This window comes from Prionailurus bengalensis, chromosome E3 (assembly GCF_016509475.1).
Source record: "Prionailurus bengalensis isolate Pbe53 chromosome E3, Fcat_Pben_1.1_paternal_pri, whole genome shotgun sequence".
Classification (NCBI taxonomy): domain Eukaryota; kingdom Metazoa; phylum Chordata; class Mammalia; order Carnivora; family Felidae; genus Prionailurus; species Prionailurus bengalensis.
This window is the reverse complement of record NC_057357.1, coordinates 16,088,757-16,109,351: the sequence shown is the minus strand read 5'-3', so window position 1 is coordinate 16,109,351 and position 20,595 is coordinate 16,088,757. Positions and strand designations below refer to the sequence as shown.

Sequence of the window (20,595 nt, the reverse complement as noted above, 5' to 3'; positions counted from 1 at the left end):
CTACATTTTTCTGTTGTTCCTGCCTCTGTATTCTGTCTCTCTCCATGTTTTGTGTTTCTTCCTATCATCTTCTAGTTGTTTTTAAGTGTTTATTTATTTATTTTGACAGAGAGAGAGAAAGAGAGAAAGACAGAGTGCAAGAGGGGTAAGGGCAGAGAGAGAGGGAGACACAGAATCCTAAGCAGGCTCCAGGCTCTGAGCTGTAAGCAGAGCCGACACAGGACTCGAACCCATGAACTATGAGATCATGACCTGAGTCAAAGTTGGACCCTTAACCTACTGAGCCACCCAAGCGTCCCTATCATCTTCTAGTTAACTGTGCTAAACTGTGTTTATATTTTTTAATGTTTATTTCTTTTTGAGAGAGAGAGACACACAGAGTTCGAGCAGGGGAGGGGCAGAGAGAGGGAGACACAGAACCTGAAGCAGGCTCCAGGCTCTGAGCTGTCAGTACAGAGCCCGATGCAGGGCTTGAACTCATGAACTCATGAGCCACCTGGGCTCTCTGAACTGTGTTTATATTTTATGTAGACTTTATTCTTGAAAAGAAAGTAGGGAATAAGTATACATATTATACCACATAATGAGTAAACCCAAATAAAAATTATGAAGACCATTATTGTAGGGGCCCTAGAGAAATAAATACACATACATGGCTAATGACTCTGCATTGGGAGGTTCTGAGGATTGCAATCTAGCAGTAGATACTTAGAGATACAAAGTTGTTCATATTTATTGAACTGTTAATGTCACTCTTGAAAATGTATCACAAAGAATAACCCAAGAGAAACAGTCCACACAATTGTACATAATAGTGCAAAAAAAGAGAGGAACCCGAATGCACAGTGGTAGAGACTGGTTAAATACATCATTTAATATAATGGGATGTGAGAAAGCCACCAAAAATGATTAAGTAGATCAGATAAATAGAAATGCACATAAGTGTGTAAATTATCAAAGTATGCATTATACCCATGTAGGAATACATATATACATCAGAAGAAATAAGAGGTCATGGGGTGTTGTAAATAACATTACAGGACAGACTTTTCTTTTCTACAGGGTTATATAATTGGTAGGTACTTTTGAGATTAGCACCAATTAAGGAGTGGATTTTGGAAACTTTATAAAATTTAGAGCTTTATGCGTGATCTTTCTTCAGCTACCAAGCAACCTCTTTGTCCCTTTTTTTCAGGATTTAAGCATTGAGGAACAATCAGAGTTTACTCAGGATTTTTACCAGAATGTGACTGAAAGAATGCAGACTCGTGGAAAAGGTAATACTTTGGTAGCCAGCCATTAAGGGATTGCTGGTCAGTTGTACAGAGTCTGACCTTTGAGTCTTTTAGAACTTTCTCTGTTTCTCTGATGGCCTGGCTGGTTTGCCAAGTCTGTCCTATAAATGACTCCACTGACATCCTGGTAGCTGGTCTTATCCTTAGAGTGTCTTTCAATACCACCATGTGTACCATTCCAAAGTAATCACAGCAGTTAGGTAATTTATTGAACAATGTTTAATAATTCCACTAGGGGTAGGGGCAGAGTCGATTAAAACCCATTTAGGAGGCTTCTAAATGAAACCCCCATCTTGGAATCACCATTATGGTGAGTCATTTTTCATGATTATGTATTCCTCAGATGGGTGGGGGTGGAATAAAAATTGAGAATCAGGGACTTAGAGCTGTAGGGTTTTCGAGATTTTCTTGAATTTGACTTCCATTGATGTTGGGTTTTAGGATATACTTAGCATACATGTATAAATGAGAAATAAGCCCCACCTGTACACCTCCAAATCTCCAAGGTTTTATAGTAAACCTCAGAAAAAATGGAAGAGTGGGTTGCTGTCATTCTGTTTTTGGAATTTCAAGTGCTTTTCTAATGTAGCAATAGGGTGGGAGCCATGCTGATGTCTTCCCACTTGGCAAGGCATGCAACCTATTAGGTCCTGCCAAGCAGCTTAGGTTAGAACTGGCAGTTCTGTGAGAGGCAGTCCCAAAAATTGAGGTTAAGGTTTTAAAGGGTATTTTTTATTTTTTTATTTAAAAAGATTTTTAAAAATATTTATTTATTCTTGAGAGAGAGAGAGACAGAGCATGAGTGGGGGAGGGACAAAGAGACAGACACACAGAATCTGAAGCAGGCTCCAGGCTCTGTGCCGTCAGCACAGCGCCTGACGCAGGGCTCGAACTCACAAACTGTGAGATCATGACCTGAGCCAAAGTCAGACACTTAACCGACTGAGCCACCCAGGCGCCCCTAAAGGATATTTTTTAATGTAACATCTTGTACTTTTGTTTCTGGGTATATTTAATGTATTCACTAGTAAATTAGTTTTCTGCTATGTCAGAAAAACTATGAAAACATATTCTTAATTTAAACTGTCCATCCCTCTCTTGAGCTTTTATGTCCATTTGGATATTTCAGTGCCTCCGGAAAAAGTTGAGAAGATAATGGATCAAATCGAAAAGTACATCATGACTCGTCTCTATAAGTATGTGTTCTGTCCAGAAACTACCGATGATGAGAAGAAAGATCTCGCTATTCAAAAGAGGATCCGGTAGTTGGTTGTTTTGCTTTGTCTTGTGTTTACTACCTACCATGGGAAGAACACGTTGTGGGAGAACAGAGCACTTGCATTCAAACCTTGAGAGCAAATAACAGCAAAGGGACCGGCCATCCTTAGCACTGAGCTTCTTTGTGGTGTAGAAAGACCAGGAATATGGTAAATTGCTAGGAGGAAAGGCCTGGAATCACCTTCTTGCTTATCCTTCTGACTTCAGCAGCTTTAGATGAGAAGCAGATCCAGTGTTTGAGATTGTTTCAAAATCTCCAAAACTTCCAAGGAACAGGTGGAAATTTCATTACTTCTCATTGCTTTGTCCCGTCTTGTGAGGCAGGAAGTTAAGCTGGACATACCCATATTAAGGTGTCATTATTCCCACCCACCCCCCAACCAGTGGTGCTCCTTATTTAGCTGTTCCTCCAATCACATCCTCCCCCAGCACTGGGTTGATAACACTTCCCAAAGTGCTTAATCTTCCATGGGCAGTAGAGTGGGCTCTATTCCCCCAGGGCTCTATTCTGGTGGCAGTGAAACACTTAGGAAATAGGCCTTCTAAATGTGGGAATAGGTCTGAGGTTGCTTGTGCACAGGTGTTTCTGGAGGAGGGGGCCTAGGAATCCAAACGGTGTTCCCAGACAGTGGGGCTGGTAATTGGTAGATCTGTTCTTGGTAGTGTCACCCCAGAAGTGAGGACTTGGTATTGGGAACGTGACAGATGGAGCCAGAAGGAGCTAGATGGGCTTTGGACTGACATGCAGGGTGAGAGCATTTGTCAGACAACCGGTGAGGGTCAGCAGCAGAGTCTCTGCTGGGAAGCTAGGGTGTGGCCAGGAAATTCAGTGATTCAGACTAGGGCGACACACACTTGTTGACCTCTTACTCAGTCTCATAAGTTGAAGGCAGAGCCTAAGTGGACATTAAGGGTGATGGACAGTGAAGAGAGGAAGCAGCAGATTCTTCTCAGATCTTTATCCTCAAATATCTCTTCAGCCTCAGTATAATCTCATTTCAACCAGTAAAGTTGTCTTCTGCTTTCCTTGTGATAAGTGCCGAAGAGAAGCCTCATTTAAGGATTCTAGTTACTTCAGCTCAACCCCTAATATGTTCAGCAGCGATATGCTTGGGCCTACAATGGCCTCATTAGTCAGTGGTGTCCCATATTTCCCCTTAACTGAAGGACATGACAAGACAAATGGCTGCAGTGTATTCTTGGGATTTTTACTGTCTTTCCCTCTTTGTAGAGCCCTGCACTGGGTTACACCTCAGATGCTTTGCGTCCCTGTTAATGAAGAAATTTCCGAAGTATCTGATATGGTGGTGAAAGCAATCACAGGTCAGTGAAACTGAGAGCTTTCTTATCTGGGTGTTTCTCCTTGAAGTTAACATAAATCCATACTTAAGTCAGTGAGCAGCCAGACAGTAAGGTATATTGCTAAAGGTATATTGGAATGTGGGAAAAGCGTTTTGCAAGAGTGCTAGTTTTATAAATTTGAAGCATTCACATTAGCAGGTAAACTACATTTCCCCTTTATTTTCTGTGACCAGGGTCTCTTATTTCTTGGGCATTGAACTAAACCAAGGTCAAATGCAGCTAAGGCTAATTTCTTAAAACTCAGTGGCATTTGTATATTCAAAATAATTTTAGAGGGAGGAAGGGAGTTGGTGGTACAAGGTACTCCCCGAGCTGAAGTTACATATTAAAATGATGTCTCTCTAATTGGCTAATTAGAGGTGTGCTTTGGATTATTTTTCTGGTTTGTCTAAGAAGTAAATGAAGTGCCCTGAATTGATGTGGTTCCAGCGTCCTGGACAGCTCCAGGCACCTAATAAGGTTTCTGTTTCTTAGTCATAGGAATAGCCCAGCAGAAATAGCCCACGAAAATTTTAAAAAAGCAAAGAACCAAAACAAATTGCTCCTACTAGAGAAGACATCCAACCTAGGCCAGCTTCTCCTCAATTCAGAAGAGTTGGAAAGACTTGCCCATTTAGAGATTGTTAGTGAAATTCTGCTGGGAAAGAAAGTTAGTTGCTCAGCTGCTATTAGCAGTGTTGGAGGCAAACCGTTAGGTAGGCTCCTTTGGTTGTAAGAATTAGAGACTCACTCATGTTACAGGAAGAAATAGGGGGTTACTTAAGAGATTATCAAGGTAGGAAAGGAAGCCACACTCTCACGGAAACTTAGCTCCACAACCCCTCTGGGGACTGGGATATCTGCTGTTAACGTGATTCTTGCACTCTTTCAGGTTCTGCTTCTCTTTGTATATCTCTGCATTTTAACTCCTGTTGTTAAATGAATTGTTTTCTGTAATTCCCCTTGCAGAGTCTAACTGGCCTAGCTAAATTCTGTCATCTTTGTTGTTCAAAGCTTTTCTGCAAGGCTGTGTTATAGGCTTCATGAATTGACTCCTTTGGGTCAAGGCCCACCCCCACTCCTACCTTTTGCTCAGGGAACATCATAAGAGATTGAAGGTGAGAAGCCTGGATATGGACATCGTACTTGTGTTTTTTCCCAAAGACTCTTACCAAGTTCAAGACCAATTGGTTTATGTTTAAAGTACTTCAAAGGAGTTTATGTTTGGGACTCTTTTCTGAAATGCCATAGGATAGACCTTATAAAACCAGAAACTACAGGAGCCAGACCATTGTTTGCTTAAGAATAGAACTAAGAGGATTTTAATACATCAACAGTTTGTTAATAGAATTTGAGAGATGAAACTTTTTTCTCTCAAGTCATCTGCGTTGGAGTTTGAAGAGATATTTTAGTAGTAGAAATTTGGCCACAAGATTTTATTTTTTAATGTTTACTCTGAGAGAGAGAGAGAGAGAGAGAGAGAGAGAGAAGAAGAAGAAGAAGCAGCAGCAGCAGCAGCAGCAGCAGTGAGAGAGAGAGAATCCCAAGTGGGCACCACACTGTCAGCACAGAGCCTGATGTGGGTTGGAACCCACAAACCATAAGATCATGACCTGACCCAAAACCAAGAGTCAGACACTCAGCCAGCTGAGCCACCCAGGCGCCCCTGGCCATAAAATTTTAAAAGCCTTCTTACTCTTCCTCATCTTAACCCCCATATCTTGCCAATCCAAGTACAGATACGTTCTGCCTCTATGAGGGCCAAAGGTTCTAATGATCACTGTGTTCCTAATCTGAAGTTGTTAGCCTAAGTACAGGAGTCCCAGAGAGGACACTCTGTAACAGTGGTCTTAAATATGGAGACATCAGTTAAATGTCTCTACATTGTCCCAGGTGCTACCAATCAGCACTGTCAGTTTTGTTGATAAATATACCGAATAAGGCATTTTCCGTTTCAGTTGACATCTGTCATCTAGAAGTGGAGGCCACGGATGCTATTAAACATCATGCAAGACAGGACAGTCCCCTACAAAAAAAAAAAAAAAAAAATTATCCAGTCCAAAATCTCATTAGTGCCAAGGTTGAGGGATCATGACTTGGAGCTACAGCCTACTTTGTTTACAAAACTTCTTGAACGATAAATCTAAGACTTCTGCTAAGATGGAGGACCCACCCTCAGCCTGTCTTTCCTACTGACTACAATAAAAGCCCTGGATGGCAGACACAAAGCAGTTATCTGAGGATTCTGAAAAGTAAATAAGAGCAGACAGATTAGGGCAGGAAATCATTGCTCGAAGAATTAATACAGTGGTGAGTTTCCTGTTGTTATTTCCTCCCGGATCTCCTCCTTTAGGCTTTAGAGCAATGCAAATCATGGAACTAGCTACACATGGGGGGGTGGGGGTCCAAAAGAGTTCCCCCCAGAAAACTTCCTTCAGACTAAAGGATACTAGAGGAGGGGTTGCTGCAGGACAAAGAGTGTGACGGAAATCTATACCCCCTTCCCTCTTTACTTTTTTTTCTTTTCCCTTCCCTTCTCTTTTTACACTCTTGGCCCTCCCTCTTGGCAGTGGCAGCTACATGCATCCAGATAAAAAGTAATTCACGTAACTCACTTTTTTTTTTTTTTTTTTAAGTTTTAAGTAATCTCTGCATCCCACATGGGGCTCAAATTCATGTCGCCAAGATCAGGAGTCCCATGCTCCTCCAACTGAGCCAGCCAGATGCCCCATTTGGCTCAGTCAGTAGAGCATCTAACTTCGGCTCAGGTCATGATCTCACGGTTTGTGGGTTCGAGCCCCACGTCGGACTCTGTGCTGACAGCTCACAGCCTGAAGCCTGCTTCGGATTCTGTATCTCCCTCTGTCTCTCCTCCTCCCCCGCACACGCTCTGTCTCTCTCTCTCTCTCTCAAAAATCAATAAACATTAAAAAAAAACACAAAACTTAAAGAATAGGAGCACCTGGGTGGCTCGGTCAGCTAAGTATCTGACTTCGCCTCAGTCATGATCTCACAGTTCACCGGTTCTAGCCCTGTGTCAGGCTCTGTGCTGACAGCTCTAAGGCTGGAACCTACCTCGGTTTCTGTGTCTCCCTCTCTCTGCCCCTCCCCTATTTGCATGCTCATGTGCACACGCATTCTCTCTCTCTCTCTCTCTCTCCCTCCCTCCCTCCCTCCCTCCCTCCCTCCCTCTCTCTCCCAGAAAAATAAACTTTAAAACTTTTTTTAAACAAAACTTAAAGGATAAATAATGAGAGAGTGGTTTAAAATGAGAGAAAGGTTTAAAATAAAAAATAAAAGCCAACAATAAAGGTAGAAAGCTAAACAGGATAAAAACAGTAGTAAAAACAGTTTTTAAAAAGTCTCAAAAATTTTTTTTTCTTAATGTTTTTTCTTGAGAGAGAGGAGGGGGGAGGAGCAGAGAGAGAGAGGGGGAAACACAGACTCTGAAGCAGGCTCCAGGCTCTGAGCTGTCAGCACAAAGCCTGATACAGGGCTCAAACCCACAAATCGTGGAGCCAAAGTCAGACGCTTAACTAACTGAGCCACCCAGGCACCCCCCTGCCCCAGATCTTTTTTACATACATTCTACTCAAATAGAAAAAATAGTTTGAGACATAGTAACAATAATTACAACCCATCATTAAAAGAGTAAAGGAACTAAACCATAAAATAAGCAAAAGCATACAATAGACATGTATGTACAGGGACTAGAAGCATTAGGAAGTTAAAATACAGCCTCTGCGCTGTCGGGTGTTTCTGTCCCATACGTTAGTCTTCCATGGCTGGTGGTCCGTGAGGATTCCTCCCAGTAACCGACCTCCGGGATGAGAGCTGGGAGCAGAAAGAACTGTGACATGCGCCATCACCCCACCTAAATCAGAAACTTTTGTTCCTGCTGTTGACCAGAAATTGCTTTCAAATTAACCTGCCTCAGCTCTCTTCTTTCACGTTGCTCCAGATGGCAGGCAGAAACGCCTATCCAGAGGCGCACTCCCTCCTTCCTCTTCTGTTGTTCTAGTGGTGCTGAACTCCTCCCTACCTCCCGGTCTTTGTGGCACAGGGTGTCCATTTGCAAGAGCCTACCAGTTAGTGGTAGTTTGGGGCAGTGAAGTAATTTTTCTCTGAGGGAAATGAATGAGAGTAAATGTATACCCTTGCTTTATCCCCTGTGCTAACTAGTAGGTTATAAATGTCATAAAAGTGCTGTAGGTGTTTGTAGCTGGTGGAGATTTATATGCCGTGGGGACTGGCCGCTATGGACTATATGTGTGATAGATTTTAGCAGCTGTATTTTTATATCCAATACAATGGTGCTTTGTATAGTACCCACCTTTCTAAAAAGCAGTAGGCTTCCTAAACTGACTTTTACAGTGTATTAGAGGAACAGAAGCAGGAAAAACGCTCTTAATTTTCCAAGGAGCTCATAAGCAGTTCACCATTGTGGTTAAAGGCATGCGTTAGAGAATCAGACTTGAATCTGCCCTCTGTCACTGGCTGTCTATATAATTTTGGGCAAATTATGGAACTTCTCTGAACCTCAGTTCCCTTCCTACAAGTAGTATCCATTGTACAATCTGAGGATGGAAAAGAAATAGGCTTGTGGAGCACAGAAATAATGCATATAATGGCTGGTCTGTGGTTCTGTGCCTGGTTACACATTCTGTAATGATGAGCTAGTGTTTACAGTTTCTGTGGTCAAAGTTTTTTATATACTAAGTTACCTGGTGGAGAAAGGGTTAACCTCTGTAATTTGATAGATTAAAAAATGATTATTCTAATACTTCTTTAATGTAATCATTTTCTCATTGGAAGCAGTGTCTTTTCTGCTTTATAGATATCATTGAAATGGATTCTAAGCGTGTACCTCGAGATAAGTTGGCCTGCATCACCAAGTGTAGCAAGCACATCTTCAATGCCATTAAGATCACCAAGAACGAGCCAGCGTCAGCTGATGACTTTTTACCCACTCTCATCTACATTGTTTTGAAGGGCAACCCCCCACGCCTTCAGTCCAATATCCAGTATATCACCCGCTTCTGCAACCCAAGCCGATTGATGACTGGAGAGGATGGCTACTATTTCACCAATCTGGTAAGGATTTGATTTCCTGGAGTTACAGAGAGGAACCATTTTAGGGATGTGACACATCACTCACAGGCCTGTGACAGTTTACTGCCCGTGAGTTGAGGAATCAGTAAAGCTAAAGATGCTTGCTTGCTGTCACATAGCACACGACTGGGCCGGGCAAACACCCCACCTCTCAGTACTTGACCAGAGATTGTGATCCTCTTACAGGAAACACGATAGTCACGTGGAGGAGTGTCTGTTGCTGTTGGCCATCACTTGCCCAGGTCCTGGTTAAAAGGGCCATTCACTTAGTTGGGTTGTTTCAACCATGAATAAATCAGATCATGGACTTTGATTTCTTTATTGAAAGACTTAAGAATTATTTTTTGCTTTATTTCTATAAATGATCTCTTAGAACTGAATCCTGAGATTTTAGGCAAGGGTCAGTTTAGAGGACGTGAAATGATTTTCAACTGTTGTTAACCGTGCTACTTGATTCTAGGCAAGATGGCATTAAAATATGTGTATCTAAGTTGTAAGGCTGAATACTTCCTTTTACTGACCACTTAACTTTTGTTTGTTTGCTTTAGACTAGATTTACTAATGGATTTGAGCCTCAGAATACCTTATGTGCCTTCTTTCCTGGGTAGGAAGTTGTACAGGGTAATAGGGAGAGGAAACCAGGTTACATAAGGCAGCATTTCTAGTAAATTGTCTAAAAAGACATTTGAAACTAAAAAGACAAGCTTGAATCTCCCAAGCTTCCAGAAATTTGTTGTGATTTATTTTTAAATGCTAAATATGTATTCACTTTTGTGCCTGATTCTGTATTTTGTTTTCCTTTAAGTGGGTTCCCAAAAGTGTATAAATTTCCAGTGCTTCAAAACCTAGACCTGCCCCGGTTAACCTCACCCTCAGCCGTGGCATTCAGCTGCTCATTACTGTTGTTGCAGCATCTCGGGATGTGGTTTGCAGGGAGTTGGGAATACTCTTTTTCTTTTTTCAAGCTCTTATGAAATTCCAGTTAGTTAACATACACCGTAATATTAGTTTTAAATGTAGAATTCAGTGGTTCATCACATACAACACCCAGTGCTCATCCGAGTGCACTCCTTAATACCCATCACCCATTTAGCCCATCCTGGGAATGCCCTTTTTCAAAATGATGCTTGTTCCATTATTTGTGGTATTTTTCATCCTCCCAGACACATGGTGGTTTAAACTAAACTCCCCCCAAAAGTTTAGCTGAAGTAAGCATTTCTTAACAAAAGTGAAAACATGCACTTGACTGCCAGGAAGAGCCTTTTGGATTTAGTTCTTTATCTAGAGAACATGAGAGAGTGTGGAAAATCCCTGAGAATTATGAAGATGGAGACGTGGCTGGTAGTAGAGAAATGAGCAGGGCTGGGAGGTGTTTGAGGGTCGTCCTGGTGGTCAACAGTGGAGGCTGCTGGCTCACCTTTTCCCTGCAGCTTCCCAGCACCTTGACCTACAGCCCTGTTAGCACCTTATGTCTCCGTCCTCTTGCTGATTCAGAGTCCGGCTTCTGATCCCTCTGCTCCAGTGAAACTGCTCCAGCAGAAGTCAAATCCCATGAAAACTGTCAGCCTTCATCTTACTTCTTTAACATTCTTGGTAACTCCTTTGTTCTAGAAGTTCCTGCCTTTGGATTTCAGAGTTCCACTCCTTACTTGTCTCCTTGTGAGCTTTGTGTCTTCTCAAGTTGGGTTTTTCCATGGGGTGCTGTCCTCTATGCATCTCTCTCCCTAGGCTGTCTGCTCTGTTGGCAGCTCTGCCGTCATCTGCACAGTGATGACACACACACGTCACCCGTTTGCCCTCCTGCTGAGCTCCACTTCTGGCTATTTATTGGGCCTCAGATTTAATTTTTTCAAAACTAAACCTGCTTCCCCACCAAATGTTTTTCTCCTTTCTCATATACACTGTTTCCACTTGGGGCAATAGCATCCATCCATGCCAGGAATGTTAGAATCCTCTTAGATTCCTCCTCTCTCCAGGGACTGCAGCACATCCACGGACACCGTTGGCACCTGCGTGGCAGGGTCAGATGGGCCCATTCTTGTCAGATGAGTCCGTTGTAGTAGATTTGCTAAATATTCCTCAAAAAGGTGATTCCCTTTTTTATGTGTAATAATGTTGGATCCTGGGAATGAGTTCTCAGAAGAAATTCTGAGAGCTGCCTGTTTCCCTCTGTTTATATTGCATGTCTTTCTTGTGAAAATAGTTTTTTAAGAAAATGTGAAAATTCATTTTCTTTGTAAAAAAATTAAATCAATATGAGAAAGTATAGCCAACAGATGTCTGTTTCACTGAGCATTTGCCCAAGGATTTCTGTACTAATAATTGCTCCCGTTTGTTCATTTCTTACTGCCGACCTGTGAGCTAAGCACATTACATGTGCTGGATTGCTTCATTCTCACAATAAATCTGGGTGGTATTTCCCGTTTTACAGATACAGGAGCCCCAGAGACAGTAGGTAACTTTCCCCAGGCTCACAAAAACTCCTGGCCAACATATGACGGAGGTGACAACTCAGGTTGCTTGATTTCAAAGCCTGTTCTTTCAGCCACTTGATGTTAAAGGACCACAGGTCCTTAGAGGACCAGAGGTCTGTGTGCCACTCCAGTACCTGCTGATGTGCCCAGTAGCTGGCCAGGCCCTGAGTGAGCATTGTGGGGCTGGCAAGACCTCAAAGGGGAATGGCTTTATGGGATATGTTCCCCAGTCACTTGGCCCTAGAGCTCCCAGTCCCAACAGTGGTTCCTCTTCCCTGCAACATGGCAGGGAAGCAGAGAGTCTCCGAGTTTGAGGAATCATTCAGTTTTTGTCCACGGGAAACTCAGTAGCCAGTGTGGAACAAACACTGAAGGTGCCTCCCCCGACGTTTCACTCTGTATAAGACCCCTAGACCTTTGAACAACCCAAGGAGAGGACTGAATTTCTCACAGACTCAATGGGAGTTTGCAATGCAACTTTTTTTTTTTTCCTAAGGAAGAAATGTATTATTTCAGGTGGGAGTATAAGGAAACATAATTGGGACGCCTGGGTGGCTCAGGTAAGCATCCAGCTCTCGATTTTGGTTCAGGTCATGATCTCATGGTTGTGAGGTCAAGCCCCACATCGGGCTCTGTGCTGGGCATGGAGCCTGCTTAAGATTCTCTCTCTTTCTGCCTCTCCCCTGCTCGGGTGTGCTCACACTCTCTCTCCCTTAAAATAAATGAGTCAATAAAAGGAAGGAAGGAAGGAAGGAAGGAAGGAAGGAAGGAAGGAAGGAAGGGAGGAAAAGAAAGAAAGAAAGAGAAAGAAAGAAAGAAAGAAAGAGATTTGCTGTGAGTTGTTAATTTTGTTTTGTTTGGTTATTTATTTTTGAAAGAGTGCAAGCAGGGAAGGGGCAGAGAGAGAGGTACAGAGGATCTGAAGCAGGCTCTGCACTGACAGCAGGGAGCCCAATGTAGGGCTGAGCTCATGACCTGAGCTAAAGTTGAGGCTCAAGCGACTGAGCCACCCAAGTGCCTCTGAGTTGGTAATTTTTGAAGCTGAAGTCCATGGTGGGTCATTACCTGTTTTTTCCTACCTTTTTTTTTTTTTTTTTTTTAACGTTTATTTATTTTTGAGACAGAGAGAGACAGAGCATGAACAGGGGAGGGGCAGAGAGAGAGGGAGACACAGACTCTGAAACAGGCTCCAGGCTCTGAGCGGTCAGCACAGAGCCCGACGCGGGGCTCAAACTCATGGGCCGTGAGATCATGACCTGAGCCGAAGTCGGACGCTTAACCGACCGAGCCACCCAGGTGCCCCATCCTACTTTTGATTGTTTTAAATTCACCATAATAAAAGGATTTTAAAAGATGTATTTGAATATTTGTACCTTTCCCCTTATGGCTATAGTAAATAACCTTCTGGTTTTTTCTAGTGCTGTGCTGTGGCTTTCATTGAGAAGTTAGATGCTCAGTCTTTGAATTTAAGTCAGGAAGATTTTGATCGATACATGTCCGGCCAGACTTCTCCCAGGAAGCAAGAATCTGAGAATTGGTCTCCTGATGCTTGCTTAGGGGTTAAGCAAATGTATAAGAACTTGGATCTTCTGTCTCAGTTGAATGAACGGCAAGAAAGGATCATGAGTGAAGCCAAGAAACTTGAAAAAGACCTCATAGAGTGGACAGATGGAATTGCAAAAGAGGTTCAAGACATTGTTGAGAAATATCCACTCGAAATTAAGCCCCCGAATCAATCTTTAGCAGCTATTGACTCTGAAAATGTTGAAAATGATAAACTTCCTCCACCATTGCAACCTCAAGTTTATGCAGGATGATAAATATTTACATGGGTAGTATTTATTTGAGCCTAAATTGTAGCTAGCCCTTACTACAGTCCATGATTGGGATCTAGACTATAACTTAATGCTTATAAATGCCAGAGCGTTTTTAAAGGTACAGTCTGTGGGGATTGTTCTGTTTGTTTTGTTTTGTTTTTCCTGGCAGGGGAAGCTTAGTAAATAATAAAATACTATTTATTTGAGTTACTGAAATAGATTCATTTAAGTCTTATGTGAAAGTTTTGTCTAAATCTATTTTTTGTCCATGATTTTCCTACGTGCTTCCTCTGTGGCATTCACTGTGGTTTGGATTTGGGTAAATAATTGCCTTTAAAGGATAAAACAAATGAATGCTACAAAATGTATGGTACCACTCTTCTACAGTTTGAAATAATTTTATAATTGTAAAGATAGAAGATATATTGATAAGTAAATATGTAAAATTGTAAATATGTAAAAAAAAAAAAAAAGGAATGGTGTCTGCTGTGCATGGCGTTTCATGCGTTAATTTTTTTAGTTTAAAATGAAGTATATTGAATGTTTGCCTTTAACACCATTTTATTTGGTTTGCCCCACTTAAATGAATCTAGAAACATTAGACATACTGCCCTTAAAATATTGACTCCACCTCTAACAATATGTTAGCCTAACTTTGAGGTTCTGTATAATCAGTCAGGGACTATGACACCATTGAGGTTCAGAATAATTTTTAGGTCGTATAAAGTTACTGTTCAAGATAGTCATTTGAAGACTTTGAACGATGCCTCTTGCACCGTCGTCCTCCACTCATTCGGGAGGTATTTATAGAGGTCTTCGTAAAGGAGCTGGTCCTGGGTCTAGATCAGAAGACAGGAGTGAACGGGCCTCCACTGGCGAGAGCCGATGGGGAACTCCTCAGAGCTGTAGCACCCTTCTTTCTGCCTCCGTCTGCAGCAGACCTTTGACTCTATGGGCAACCCGGACGCATGTCATATAAACCTCTTTCAGGGTTTCTCCACCTCAGTGCTACTGACATTTGGGGCCTGAGGACTTTTTGTTATGAGGGCTTCCCTGTGCATTACAGGACGTTTAGCAGTATTCCTGGCCTCGATACCCACTAGACACTAGTGGCAACCCGCAGAGTCGTGAAAAATCTCCTCCAGACATCGCCAAATGTTTCCAGGGTGGAGTGGGCGCAAATTTGCCCTCAGTTGAGAACCACTAATCTATTATGTAGACAAGGAAGCTGTCCTCCTTGTGGTTAATGTGATGTAACCAAAGAATATTGTATTAAATGCACAGTGCGGTCAACTGATAACTGAGGCTTTACAGCCACTGGCAGTGTGGAACCGTTTTAATCCTAACGGAACCCTTCATAACCTAAATACGCCACGTATGATCCTCCTTCCAGTCAGTGATTTCTATAGATTATCAGCGTAGCTGTGAAATTGTGCATAATTCCAGGGCATCGTTCTGAAACAAGGTCACATGACACAAGCAGTATCTCAGTATCTTCCTAACAGTGTACCACACAGATTTGTAGTGCAGTAATTTTGGAATAAAACTAGGGTGAGTATAAAACTTTGTATCCTTTACTTAAATTTCCCCGTAAGAGCCATGAGGTTGACATACCTGTTGTCACGAAGCGCTAAAGGCGTGAAGCAGTTAACCGAGTCAGCCGATCACTGAGCTCATGTGGAGTGCGAGGAGTTACTATCCGATGCCAGTGAGAATCTGCATTTAGAAACCCGAGCCCAAGTGATTTTTGTAGAAAGCTTTCTCCCTTTTCCGTTGTTCTTTTCTATGTACTTTCTAGGTGCTAATCCAGGTATACACACTCTGAATTCTCCTGGGAATATATACAGTTCTTTTAGTCTTGTACATTATGTTTGTTAAATAAAATGTGCATATCAGCCTCCCACAAAAACTGTCTTCTTTTGATTTCTTGCATATCTTTAAGGGAAGCTGTTGAATTGATTTCTTTGTACATGTCTCATATTAGTTGAATTCTGTAGATAGGAAATCTTGCCTTAGGTAGAGGCTTATATTTCTCTTAAGTTGGCATCAACACTGTGGCCACATTTTCTGTCTTCTCAACAAGAGAGTATCGCTATTTTATGTACTATAAACGTGATTGGAATAAACCTTTGGAACGGAAACCCATATTAACAGAGTCTCATGATCCATCCCTCTTTCAGCTAGATTGAGTTTTAGTTCTTTATTTTAGGAAAAGCTACATTACTAATATCCTCATGTTGCAAAGGTTTCTGTTTTAAGCCACAACCGTCAGTATCACACTTAAAAATGAAGCATTGGAGACATTCCAGTTAAAATCAAGAACAAGAGAAAGATGTTTGCTGTCACTGCCATTAGCGCTTTTCTGAAAGTTTTACCCCAGGTACTCAGTCTTCAAACAGAAATGAAGGGGGCTTAACCTAACCTATGTAGAAAATGTTCTAGCCTCGTGGTTGAGGCTTGCGGTTGGCTTTGAAATTTTGGCTAACACGTAGATATTAGTTCTTTGGCCTTGGGCAAGTCTCTGCTCTTTCACATACCCAATCTGTGAATCGGGTGTGACGATCACACCAGCTTCAAGGGCTTCTGGGGATTAGATGACATACAACAGTACCTAGCAGTGCTAAGTGCTCAAGTGATAGCTATGTATAGGTGCTTTTTTCTACTTAGAAAGCCCAAGAGAGGGGCGCCTGGGTGGCGCAGTCGGTTAAGCGTCTGACTTCAGCCAGGTCACGATCTCGCGGTCTGTGAGTTCGAGCCCCGCGTCAGGCTCTGGGCTGATGGCTCAGAGCCTGGAGCCTGTTTCTGATTCTGTGTCTCCCTCTCTCTCTGCCCCTCCCCCGTTCATGCTCTGTCTCTCTCTGTCCCAAAAATAAACGTTGAAAAAAAAAGTTTAAAAAAAAAAAAAAGAAAGCCCAAGAGAACTGATATGGAAACATTACATTTCACTAAAATGGTGAGATATGACATGAGAAGTAGCCATCAAAAGCAACAGTACAAAATGATATTTCTGTATCTCATAACTGTCCAGTTAGCAAATACGATGGGAAAATTGTGTTTACTATAGAAACCTATAAATCAAACAGCAAGAGCTTTTAGGATTTATATGGGAAAAAATACAAAATTGAGAAACAGAAGACATACTCGGACCTGTGCTCAGAAGTCCCTGCGCTTGGGCTTTAATGTTCTGTCTCTGCCATCTTGGATATTCTTAATGTTGTCTTTGGATTCATGTTTTTGAGTGAAGTCTGAGGGGACAATGGAGCATGCACAGTGCAGCTTAGAGCCTCGGTTCATGCATAGTCCTACCTCCCACCACCCTCCTGGATGAGATCTTGGTCTTACCGCTTCCACTCTAGCCACTGTAGCCCCTCAGGAACAGTCACAGCTGGGTATGCATGCATGGGGCATTGGACCAAGACATGATGGCGCATTTGATGGCTTGCTGGCTGACAGCCGCATCTTGGCCAGTTGGGGAGTGGGAACAAGCGTCACTCACCCTTTATCCAGCATTTTCCGTGGAGAAAAGGCTGGATCTACAGCTAGGTAAGTTAAAAAATTAGTGAAAAGTATCTTTTTGGTCTGAAAGCAAGAAAGTACTTTAAGACTAATGGGTATATCTCAATAGGACATTGGAGTCAGATGGAAGGTGTCCCATTGGACAGTTTGGGGGCACTCTGAATAAAATGAAGAGGAATTGTGAAAAACATTGAATAAATACGTAATTAAAAAAAAAAAACAAAACAAAACCCACATGCCCGGATGGCTCAGTCTGTTCAGTGTCCAACTCTTGGTTTTGGTTTAGGTCATGATCTCGTGGTTTATGAGTTCAAGCCCCACATCAGGCTACACACTGATGGTGTGGAGCTTGCTTGGGATTCTTTCTTTCTCCTCTCTCTACCCCTCACCCCAGCTTGCACTCTCTTTCTCTCTCTCTCTCAAGATAAACCCACACATATTGGAGGTTACCATTATACCAACCGATTTTGAGGAAGAACTATAGTGACACCCAGTTGATGGAAAGCCTTCACAGTAAAATGATAGCTAGTAAAAGTGGGGGGGGGGGAATATAATTTAAAAAAATTTTTTTAATGTTTATTTTTGAGAGAGAGAGAGACAGAGTGCAAGCAGGGGAGGGGTAGAGAGAGAGGGAGACGCAGAATCTGAAACAGGCTCCAGGCTCTGAGCTGTCAACACAGAGCCCGACACGGGGCTCGAACCCACGAACTGTGAGATCATGACCTGAACCGAAGTCAGACGCTCAACCAACTGAGCCACCCAGGTGCCCCGGAAAATACAACTTTAAAAATCTCATTCATATGTGGAATTTAAGAAACAGATGAACATATGGAAAGGGGTCGAGGGGAGAAGAAAGGGAAACAAACCACAAGAGACTCTTAATGATCGAGATCAAGCTGAGGATTGACAGAGGGAAGCAGGTGGGAGATGGGTTAAATGGGTGATGGGCATTAAGGAGGGCACTTATTGTGATGAGCACTGGGTGTTGTATGTAAGTGATGAATCACTGAAGTCTACTTCTGAAACCAATATTGCACTGTATATTAACTAAAATTTAAACTAAAAAATAATAATTTTAGTCCAGGACCAAATGGCTTCACTGGTGAGTTCTACCATTTAAAGAACTGACATCAATCTTTCTGAAGCTCTTCTAAAAAATTGAAGAAGAAGGAATACTTCTTATGAGTCCAGCATTGCCTGAGGACAGTCTGAGAAAAGAAAACTATAGACCAATTTCCCTGGTGAGCATAAATGCAAAAACTCTCAACAAAATATTACCCATCAAAAGTAACTAAGTAGCCATCTATAACACATTAAAGGGATTATACACCATGACCAAGTGGGATTGATTCCTGGAATGCAAAAATGGTTCAACTACAAAAACCAATCAATGCAATACATTAACAGAATAAAGGGATCAAACACCATATGATCATCTCAACTGAAGCAGAAAAAGCACTTAAATACACTTCTTGAAAAAATAAAGTAGGAATAGAAGAAAACAAGAACATAATCAAAGGCATATAAGAAAACCCACAGCTAACATCATAATGGTTAAAGATTGAATGCTCTTCCTCTAAGACCAGGAGCAAGACAAGGATGCCCACCTTCACCACTTCTATTCAAGATATTATCTAATGAGAAATTTTAAGACACCATCATAAAAATGCATCAGTGAGCTAAAATGAACATGCTTAGATGTAGAAAGTAGATGTAGATGTAGAAAGTCCCAGCAAAGCAAAGGTATAAGGAAGAACCAAATAGAAATGTTAGAGCTGAAAACTACAATAACCGGGGGGGAGGTGGGGGGGAGAAAGCAGGGGCACCTAGGTGGCTCAGTTGAGCATCTCCTAATTTCAGCTCAGGTCCTGATCCATGGGAGGGGATCAAGCCCCATGCTGGGCTCCACACTGAGCATGGAGCCTGCTTGAGATTCTTTCTCTCTCTCCCTCTGCCCCTCTCCCCCACTTGCTTCTCTCTCTCTCAAAAACATTTTTTTTTAAAAAACTGATAAATTGGACTGAGTCAAAATTTAAAACTTTTGTTCTATGAAAGATCCTGTTAATAAAAGGACAAGCTAGAGACTGAAAAAAAAATTGCAAATTACATGTCCAACCAACAATTGATATCCATGATATATAAAGAATAATCTGAACTCAACAGTTAAAAAAAAATTTTTAATGTTTATTTTTGAGACAATGTGAGAGACTGAGTGCAAGCAGCAGAGGGGCAGAGGGAGACACAGAATCCGAAGGAGGCTCCAGGCTCTGAGCTGTCATCCCAGAACCCAACGTGGGGCTCGAACTCACAAACCATGAGATCATGACCTGAGCCACCCAGGCGCCCCAACAGTTAAAAATTTTTTTTTCAGTTAAAATTTTTTAATGTTTGTTTTTGATAGAGAGAGACAAAGCATGAGTGGGGGGCAGGGCAGAGAGGGAGACAGAATCTGTGCTGTCAGCACAAGAGTCCAATGTGGGGCTCAAACCCATGAACCATGAGATCATGACCTGAGCCAGAGTCAGACTCCTAACCTACTGAGCCACCCAAGTGCCCCTGAACTCAACAGTTAAAAAAGAATTCAGTTAGACAATGGACACAAGACTTGAACAGAAACTTAACCATAGAAGACACATGCCACGCCATTCAGTGGGAGAAAGGACAATATTTTCTTTTTTTTTTTTTTTTAATTTTTTTTTCAACATTTTTAATTTATTTTTGGGACAGAGAGAGACAGAGCATGAACGGGGGAGGGGCAGAGAGAGAGGGAGACACAGAATCGGAAACAGGCTCCAGGCTCTGAGCCATCAGCCCAGAGCCCGACGCGGGGCTCGAACTCCCGGACTGCGAGATCGTGACCTGGCTGAAGTCAGACGCTTAACCGACTGCACCACCCAGGCGCCCCAGGACAATATTTTCAATAAATGGTGTTAGGAAAATTAGATAACCTTGTGTGAAAGAATGAAGTTGGACCTTACACCATAAACAATTAATTCAAAGGATCAAAGACTTAAACATAAGAGCTAAAGCTATAAAACTTATAAGAAAACGGAGGGGGAAATCCCCACGACATTAGGTTTGGCAATGATTTCTTGGATATGACACCAAAAGCACAGTCAACAAAAGAAACAATGGATCAATGGGACTTCATCAAAATTTAAACCTTTTGTGCTTCAAAGGACAGTATAATAAGAGAGTGAAAAGACAACCCACAGAAAGGGAGGGGAAAAAATTTAAGATGTACATATTTAATGTGCAACTTGATGAGTTTAAGTATACATCTGTGAAACCATCACCAACATCCAGACCATAGACATATCCATCACCTCTCAAAGTTTCCTCCTATCTTCTTTATTATTATTAATTTTCATGGTGGGGAGTAATGGTGTTAAGAACACTTAAGATCTACCCTTCTAGAAAAATTTAAATATATAATATAGTACTGTTAGCTATAGGCATTGTGTTGTATAGTAGACCTCCAGAAATTATTTATCTTGTATAACTGAAATTGTGTATACTTTGAGCGTCATTACCCATTCCTTCTTCCCCCCAAGCGCCTAGAAATCACTATTTTACAAGAGAATATATTTGCAAATCATATACCTGATAAGGGTTAGATATCCAGAATATATAAAGTACTCCTTCAATTCAACAATTAAAAAAAAAAAAAAAAAGACCCAAGCAGGGGATCCTGGGTGGCTCGGTTGATTAAGCGTCCGAATTTGGCTTAGGTCATGATATCATGGTTCATGGGTTTGAGTC

The 20,595-nt window shown here is 41.9% G+C and overlaps 1 protein-coding gene across 4 annotated transcripts in view; it reads left to right on the top strand.

Annotated features, from left to right (window-relative positions):
• The window catches only part of RABGEF1 (RAB guanine nucleotide exchange factor 1), a 62,168-nt gene extending 46,942 nt beyond the window's left edge, over positions 1–15,226 (top strand). For all 4 annotated transcript variants that reach the window (XM_043559883.1, XM_043559887.1, XM_043559886.1 and 1 more), the window contains exons 5-9: positions 1,196–1,277; positions 2,425–2,557; positions 3,805–3,896; positions 8,752–9,008; positions 12,919–15,226. In XM_043559883.1, coding sequence (XP_043415818.1) covers positions 1,196–1,277; positions 2,425–2,557; positions 3,805–3,896; positions 8,752–9,008; positions 12,919–13,317 — 963 coding nt within the window. In that variant the 3' untranslated portion in view covers positions 13,318–15,226. The remainder of the gene's footprint in view (positions 1–1,195; positions 1,278–2,424; positions 2,558–3,804; positions 3,897–8,751; positions 9,009–12,918) is intronic.
• The last annotated feature ends 5,369 nt before the right edge of the window (positions 15,227–20,595 follow it).